This window comes from Elaeis guineensis, chromosome 15 (genome assembly GCF_000442705.2).
Source record: "Elaeis guineensis isolate ETL-2024a chromosome 15, EG11, whole genome shotgun sequence".
NCBI classification, from domain to species: Eukaryota; Viridiplantae; Streptophyta; class Magnoliopsida; order Arecales; family Arecaceae; genus Elaeis; species Elaeis guineensis.
In genome coordinates, this window is record NC_026007.2 from 70,869,679 (window position 1) to 70,878,076 (window position 8,398).

At 36.2% G+C, this 8,398-nt stretch overlaps 1 protein-coding gene across 1 annotated transcript; it reads right to left on the reverse strand.

Moving 5' to 3' along the window:
- Nucleotides 1-1,865: 1,865 nt before the first annotated feature.
- On the reverse strand, nucleotides 1,866-6,306 carry LOC105058615 (uncharacterized). The gene is made up of 6 exons (XM_010941594.3): nucleotides 6,058-6,306; nucleotides 5,725-5,937; nucleotides 5,287-5,354; nucleotides 3,148-3,384; nucleotides 2,409-2,541; nucleotides 1,866-2,304 (listed from the first exon to the last, which is right to left on the reverse strand). The coding sequence occupies exons 1-6, from the start codon at nucleotides 6,199-6,201 to the stop codon at nucleotides 2,038-2,040; spliced, it is 1,062 nt and encodes a 353-aa protein (XP_010939896.1). The 5' UTR covers nucleotides 6,202-6,306; the 3' UTR covers nucleotides 1,866-2,037.
- Nucleotides 6,307-8,398: the final 2,092 nt, after the last annotated feature.

Below are 8,398 nucleotides of genomic sequence, written 5' to 3' on the forward strand. Positions count from 1 at the left end.
CGTTTTCGATCTGAACTAATTCTCCCCCAACATACACCAAACAAAAAAAATGGAATAAAATAGGAGAGATCTTGTTCAATGCTTATCCGATGGCTCACCAATTCTAAATTAAGATAATGTGACAGCACAAAATTGAAAGAAAGGAAAAGAGAGGTTTGGCAAAAAGAAAGAAAGGTTAGCAACCATATATTGCCATTGGTGAGATCTTGTGGCCAAAATGACACTAAAATCTCAAAATATTTTCCACAAGGAAAGCTCAAATCACGGCTCTAATTTAGCAACTTCAAGGACGGATGCCAGAGAAGAAAGGAGTCCTATAACCCATCTTAAATGGATTGTGTCATTCCTCCCTTCATTTAACACTTCTCTTGTCATTTTGTCTCAAAGGAGATATTTCACGAATACCATGCTCGAACATCCATATTGCAAACTTGCCTTAATTTATAAGCATTGCAAATGTCTAATTGCAAAGCTATGTAAATCCTTTTTTGGGATATTGAACTTCTTAGGGCGTGAATTGACAAACTTTCAGATCTTAAACTTTTGTACTATTTGCTATAACTCTATAACAGGAGTAGCAAAAGAATTTCTATCGGATCTTGGTTGAACAACATCCTATGATTATAGCCGTTTGTCTAACTTGCATTTGGCCTGGATCGAGAATTTGGATGATAAAAAATTTGAAATGAACACACTTCAATTTGGTCAACCTAGACCTGACATAGTTTGACCAATCTGAATAGTGCTTGACTGGAGAGGGTGCTATGCACTATCAGGGTTTTCAGCCACAAAGAGAAGGGGGAGAGAGAGAGATCAGGGTATGGAGAGAGTCAAATGGAGCAACAAAGTTTTAGTAGATAGGGCAATGTGCCCATAAGATTAGGGTTAGAGAATGAAGTAGGCAAGCGATTGAGCATTTGAGGGAGTAATAGTGTGGAGGGTTGGAGGGGGTGATGGACCAATGGGATTCGGGTTAGGGTTGGAGAGAGAGAGGAGGCATTGATAATCAGGACAGGCAAGGAGTTAGTCATTAGGATAGGAGAGTATCAATTGTCAGATTTGTGGCAGGGGTAGATCGCTAATTATTAAGGCAAGGTGGTAGGATGGGTTGAGAAGCTATGAGAAATGAGAGGGAGAAGAGGGAATTAGGATCGAAAAAGCTTACAGCCTAGACTTGGACCTAGTATTAAATCAAATAAAGATTTTTGCTTGAACCTATTTTTTGGATGAGGTATCTCTTCTGACATATTTTTTTGGATTGGACATGATGGTTAGTCAGGCTTGACAAATTGCTTCCTCTGCTTTATGATATCTTGCCTCCTACTTTATGAATTTGTTTAGTTTGCGAGAAGTGGAGAGGAAAACTATGGTCAACCAAAAGTAGAAAAAATTCCTCTTATTTGATTAGAATTTTCAAAGAAGAGATTGCAAAAAGATGTTTTCATAGAAAATATAATTTCAATATTTCATAGAAAAGAAAAATTCATGTAGGACATGAGTTTTTCGAATCGCCATATAATGAGAATTGGAGACTTTTTTTTTTCAAAAAATATCTTTTTAAAGCATCAAAAGATCTACCATTGAAACAAACATTTTCTCCATCGTAGCATCTCAAACTCTCCACCATGATCTATGGTTAAAAAAATCCTCAACCATTTTAATTTTTTATTTACAAATAATGATAATATGTAGAATAGGATGAGATTTTTTTCTTATATCAGGGATATAATTTGTATTTTATACGATTTTCTTAGAAAAATAGATGTTCAACTAAATATAAGCCATTTCTTAGGCATCATGTTTTTAGGAATCAGCTTTTCAGAAATACATTTCAAGAAATTTTTTTTTTTCACAAACCAAACAAGTCCTATAAGATTTTTATTTATAACCAGACTTTTCTGATACCCAGCTGTTCACTTAAAGCTACAGTATCCTAACAGTTAAGTTTTTAATACATTTAAAGTTTTTATTCAAGAATTTGATATGGCAAAAAGAAATCAAAACATTTTCTTATTTAACTGCGAACTTTAAGCTCTATCATTTCAAAGGCAGCTTTCCTATGAAGTTTGTGTGCAGGCTGCCCAAGTAGAGATGACCCTCAAATTCCATCGCAGAGGTGACAAAGAACATTACTGTACCATCGGAATCATCAAGCACTCGTGTGATCTTGCCATTGGAAGCTACATTCACAACCATTGCCCCGCTCCTAATGCGTTGCATAATTCCAACTAGTTTTGGAAGTGTTGCAAGCACTCGTTTAGCCATGCTGGAGCGATGAATCAAATCAAGCCACTTCGATCTAAGCTGAAATGAACATACCAAAACATTAGATTTGGTGAATACAACCGCCTTATGGGACTATTGAAATCAATGCTCAAGTAGGTTAGAAGAAGTAAGGTTCTACAAACCTGTAGAAGAGCAATCCAGAAAGATCCATCTGGTGCAAGATTAATGTTGTCTGGTCCTCCTGGGAGGTTGTCAATGAAAACCTCTGTTTTTCCTTCCTGCTCTCCCTTCAACCAATGCTTCAAACACCGGAATCTAGCTCACAAAATAAAAGATAACCACAACAAAGGTATTAGATAATTCATATTAATAAATGTCCAAGTATAGCTTGCTTTTGACAAATCTTAGACATTTAAATCAAATCTAATCCAATCAATCAGTGCTTAAACATCATAGATCACCAGAGGCTGTGTTTTATTACGGATAAGATCGTTGAGACATGGGCCTCGTTTAGATGCCTGATTGCTCTATATATGAGATATCTCCTGTGCAGAAGAGATTTGCAAAGCATAGAAAGGAAATGGGAGGAATGGGTGAGTTTTTGCAGGTTTGTTTAGTGTTGCTTTTATTTTCTTGACAGTCTTTTTTAGGAAACACTTTCATGAAAGTTATCAAGTGAGAAGCAATTTGTTAGATGTATGGTGTTTTCTTGCGAATCACATGGATAAAAGTGTATTTGAGAAATAATTTGGGTTCATTGTTTGAATGCAAAGTTTTGGACATCAGACCTTCTCCTTCTTCCTTGTGGTGAACCATTTGCCTGTTGATTCTAACCCAAGTGAGAGAAGCCCACAAGGCCGAACTATTTTATGAAAATTGAAGCAAATATATCAAAAGAAAAAATAAGGTTAATTAACTTACTTCCATGTCTCACAAACCACCACGAAGTCTTGGTCCTGTGAGAGGGTAACGCCATTGGGAAAGCCTAGGTTGGAGAGCACCACCGAAGTTTTGTTGGCGGCAGGGTCGTACCGGAGGAGCCGGCCATGAGGCCTAGCTTCGAGAAGATCGAGAATCCAATCTTGGAGTCCGAATTTGGTACTTGCATCGCTGAAATACACGCTCCCATCCGATGCTTCCACCACATCATCCGCAAATCTACAAATCACAAGGACACAAAACTTCAGTGGGAGAGTTGGCAGGACCTTTGATCCAAAAGGACAGATCCTTTATATTAGAGACATAAAATATAATCTTGAATCATGAACGATTGATGATGGAGAGAGAGAATTTTTAATTCAATTTTTTATTTTATAATAAAAAAAATTGATCAAACCTTATTGTGCCTAACACAATATTATATGTATGTATTGTTTATCGACTGTCTATGCTACGATGGATGGTTAGTATGATGCACTATATTGTGTTAACCATTAAGATGTCGAATTTCTAGATCTAAATGAGTATGGAGTGCTTGAAAGTTAATTTAAAAAGAAAAAAAATCTTGATTTCATCAAATTGATGAGATTACAATTATCCGTTAAATGTTCTGCTGTTACTTCAACTAAATTGTAGCGTGTGCAGAGTGTTCGGGCGATCAAAATACCAGGGTTCCAATTTTTGTGACCAGAAATTTTTTATTCAAACCTGGCTGCAGCCTGGCTAATTACTTTATTCTTTTTTATGTGGCTCCCAAGAATTAGTGAAATGCATGAAGGATGAATGGATGGAATCCTTGGAAAAATCTAATTCTGATGAATACATCTTTCTTTCTTTCTTTCTTTTTTTTGTGTTGTGTGTATTGCAGCGTGGCGTGACTGCAGGAATGGAGCAGAGAATTGGAGCGGTGATGGGTGGAACAATGCACGGGCCGTTCTCCAACCGGTCAGGATTGTATCTTTGATGCGGAAGGAGTATTCCCCTTCCTTCGAGCAAATCCACCATTGGATCATCCACTGGTCGATTTGAGATCTGTGCGGACGGATGAATGATGGAGTTCGGAGCGCTTTGAGATCTTGCGATCCGTGATCCAACGGTGGATACGCCCGTAGGGAGAAGGTGAATCCTTGCTCTCGCGCGAAAGATACAATCCTGGACCGTTCTTCCCCACCGTTTCGTTCCGCCGGTGGGACGTGCAAGACGAGCCGTGCTACCAAAGTTATCGGTTTTGTCGTATACAAGGACTATTAGTGGCCCGTTACATTCGGAAAAAGAAAAAAAAAAGGAATAATAATGGCCTCACCCAAGTGAGGACGACGGAGACCACGCATATACGACAAAAGGATCTGGAAACTGAAATAGGAAGTATCGTGTAGACATTAAAAACCATAAAGGATATATATACCATGAGGGCCACCCGCGAGTGACAAGGTTACAACAGAATAAATTAATCCGAAATAAATAAATTTTTATTTTTTTTACTTTGAAAATAAATTACTTTATTCTATAAAATAAAATAATTTATTTTTGAGTTGAAGTGGGTGGAGTTTTAAAGAACGGAAAGCAAAAAGTTGTGTTACTTGTGTATCGATTTTTTTAGAAATGTTTAGCTTACCTTTTATGAAAAGTGGTTTATTAGAACATGAGGTCGAATAAATATTGAGCTAAAAAGCTGGAATAACTTGGTTACATAATTTTTACTCCCTCTTATTTTGCTTCCATATATTTATTTCTAGTTCTTGATACATGATCTTATTCAAGTAAGATAAGAAAAAGTCTTGAGTCTTATTTGTAATTCTTCAATTTACCTAAAACTTTCGTGCTTCTTTTTCGTTTTATTCTTGGGTGAGGCTTAAGTTTTCATACATGAAGGACAGTTTTTTTTTTTTTTTCCTACCCAATAAAAAGGGATAGATTTTTCTTTTGAAAAAATTGGATTATAAATAAAAATGGAACGACTTCCGGATATTATTCCAGTTCAATCAGGCTCTGACCTTAACCACAAACGAAAAATTCAAGTAGGGTTTCTGGTGCAAAGTTGTGAATCTATTTTGAAAGCCAGTCACAGTACTCTAGCATTACAGATACTGGAACGTTTGGATTGAAACAATAGAGAAAAACCTGATAGGAGTGCCATCCACTTCCGAAGCAAGAGTGATCACTCCATCCTCCCCAACCTTTAGTAAACCCTGCAGTCAATCAGTTAAGGCGTTCGTCTTAAGCTCAAGTAGAGGAAAGCCAACTTCTTAAGCAAGTAAAATTTTCAACCAAAAATCTTATTTGGGCTGAGTTTTTCAGGGGCTTTTTTGTTTAGATCAATCAAGTCAGTTTTTTCATATTGTTTACAGATATCTAGCTAGTCAACATTGCAAGCTTGAAGCAAGTCGAAAGAATTTGGTTTGAAGACTTCCCTCTTAGTTTGTCTTAGCTTCAAAGCCCCAGTGTTTTAAATTAATTAATCAGTTGCAGCAATATTATGAAGCATCAACCGGTAAGAATTTAACAGCCGTCCGATCCTCATGGGCGAGGAATTGAAGATGGATGGAACTGTGTGATTACCTTATCGGCGTCACAGACGAGGAGATCTCCGGTCATTGACACGGTCATCCCCAGCAGCGCCGAGCCTCCAAGCAGCTTCCAATCCTCCCACGAGCCGTTGGGCTGCATCCTCTTGATCCATCCGTCCCTCGTAGCGGTGTACAGTGTACCCTCGCCATCCACACACACAGCTTCTGGACCCTCCAATCTCCCTTCTCCCAGCTTATCCACTGTCTACACCTCAAAAGAAAACATAAAGTAATAGATCATATAAAACGCAAAAAATAGCAAGAGAGAGAGAGAGAGAGAGAGAATCAAATAAATATAACATATTTTTTTTGAGAGGGAGAGAACCTTTAGGAGGTTGTTGGGAGTGATGCGTGAGGAGGGGAGGGGTAGAGGGAGAGGGGAGATGGGGGAGTTGAAGGCTACATGGAGGACGAGAGCTAGAAGAGAAGCTAGCACTGCGCCGGTTACAGAGACTCGCCGGGGGGGCATATTATCAGTTTATCACCCTGTGTGAAAACTTAGAAAAGAAGAGGGAGAGAGAGAGAGAGAGAAATTTGAGTTCCTGGGAGCCTGCGCCTGAGTGATTTTGGTCACAGAGTCGGCTTGCTGCTGTCCTCATATAATTCGGGTAAAGGTGTTATCGGGTAGGGTCAGATCGGATACCATCCAACTTGAATCCGAATCTATTCGTCTATGAAATTGGGTTCAGAGGGATAACTATGAGTTGAAAAGGGATCAAGTCCAAAATCTTGATTTGCACGTAAGAAAGTAGCAGAAATGAAGGGGGGCGGAAGAGCTCGTAACAACAGATGGTGAAATTAATGGTTGGATTATTAGTTACAAGGCATTAAGTACATAGTAAGGAAAAAGGAGGTAAAAGATATTAATTATCTCCGATCCACCCTAAACTAGGCCCAACCAGTAATTTTTGCAACGGGGATGGTAGGATAGCGGTGTTGGAGAACCTCTTTGGCGGCAAGTGGCCCGAGGGGACGAAGGGCCACCATGCTAAATCCCCCAGCGGATAACACGCTACATCATCCACGTCATCCCTTGTGGATTGCGCCGCGCATATGCTCCGACATTTGGCCTGGCCCACTTGGACTTCGTTCATGCGATAATTTCTCCAGCGGTGGAAGAATGCGCGGGTTAGTTTGGAAAACCATGGCTCCGACGGGTTTTATCCTCAGGACCGTACTATCACGGTCTTAGCCACAGGAGTACCGCAAGAGATGCTGGCAAGGGTGTGGCACGATGCTGTGATGGGTTTAGCATGCTAAAATTTACAATGTTCCTTGATATTCTAATCTCGGGGATAGAGTTCCGGCGGATGTCTCGTTAGAGTATTTCGTAGATATGGGGTAAATTGGTATCATAAAAAATCAAAAAAATATTACACACTCACGCGTGCACACACACACATGTATATATAAAAAAAGAGTAAGATTAGAATTAAATCAATTAAATTTAGATTTAAATTCAATCACATCAAAATTTTATAAAAAAAAATTTATATCAATAATTTAAGTCATTGAGTGTGATCTATTAACTCAAAATTACTTACACACAAAAAAATTATGTAATTTGAAAACTCTGAGTCTATATATTAAATAGTTAAAAATTAGACAATCTAAATAAATTAAATTAAATATATTTTTTGATCACCTAATATATAGGTCAAGAATTTCTAAATCATATAATTTTTTTATGTGCCAGCGATTTTGAGGTAGTACATCACATCCAACAACTTACATCATCGCCCATTATACAGTTTTGATCTGATCAGATCCGAGCCCAAATCCGACCGACCTTATTCAAATCTGCCTATATATAGGGATGGCAAAATCGATCCGATCCGATGGGTATGTATTTTATCCAAACCCGATCAAACCCAAAAAATATACTACAACAAAACAGGTTATTAGCGACGAAAAATTTTCATCGCTAATAGTTATTAGCGACGAAATTTTCATCGCTAATATTTCATCGCAAATAATCACATCGTTGATAATATTTTACGACAAAAAAAATATTTCATCGTTAATAATATTTATTTACGATGAATAATTTTCATCGTTAAAATATTTTTGATGAAAATTTTAATCATAAAAAAATATTTGCGATGAATTATAACGTCGTTAATAAATAAAAAATTAATAGCAATAAAATATTTTCATCGCTATTAATTTAACTAAAATTTTTTTGAAATAAAATTTTTAAAAATTTTTAGCGATGAAAAATTTACGTCGCAAAAATATTTTTGCAACGCAAATTTTTCGTCGCTATTAATTTAATAATAAATTTTTTAAAAAATCAAATTTAAATAATATTAGTGATTTAAAATTTACGTTGTAAATACAATAATTTTTGATAAAAATTTTTATCGCTAATAATTATTTGTGACAAATAAATTTTCATCACTATTAATTTTATATAAAATTTTAATAATTTTATATTTATTAAAAAATTAAATAGTCGTACTAAAATATTTTTGACGACCAATATTTCATCGAGAATAATTTCGTCGCTAATAATTTAAACATATTTTTTAAAAAATAATTTATGAATATATATATATTTAATTTATATTTATAATATTTTTTATAAAATAAAAAATAAAAATAAAAAATTTATACAATAAACTCATAAATAAATTTTATTATTTTATTATATTAAATTAAAATTA

Bases quoted from the DNA above. Each gene is read 5' to 3' on its own strand.
- LOC105058615 (XM_010941594.3), bottom strand. From the start codon at position 6,201: ATGCCCCCCCGGCGAGTCTCTGTAACCGGCGCAGTGCTAGCTTCTCTT. The intron at 2,542-3,147 runs GTAAGTTAATTA...TTTGTGAGCTAG, and splicing joins GTGGTTTGTGAGACATGGAA to ATTCCGGTGTTTGAAGCATT. The intron at 2,305-2,408 runs GTTTGTAGAACC...TGTTCATTTCAG, and splicing joins TCTGGATTGCTCTTCTACAG to CTTAGATCGAAGTGGCTTGA.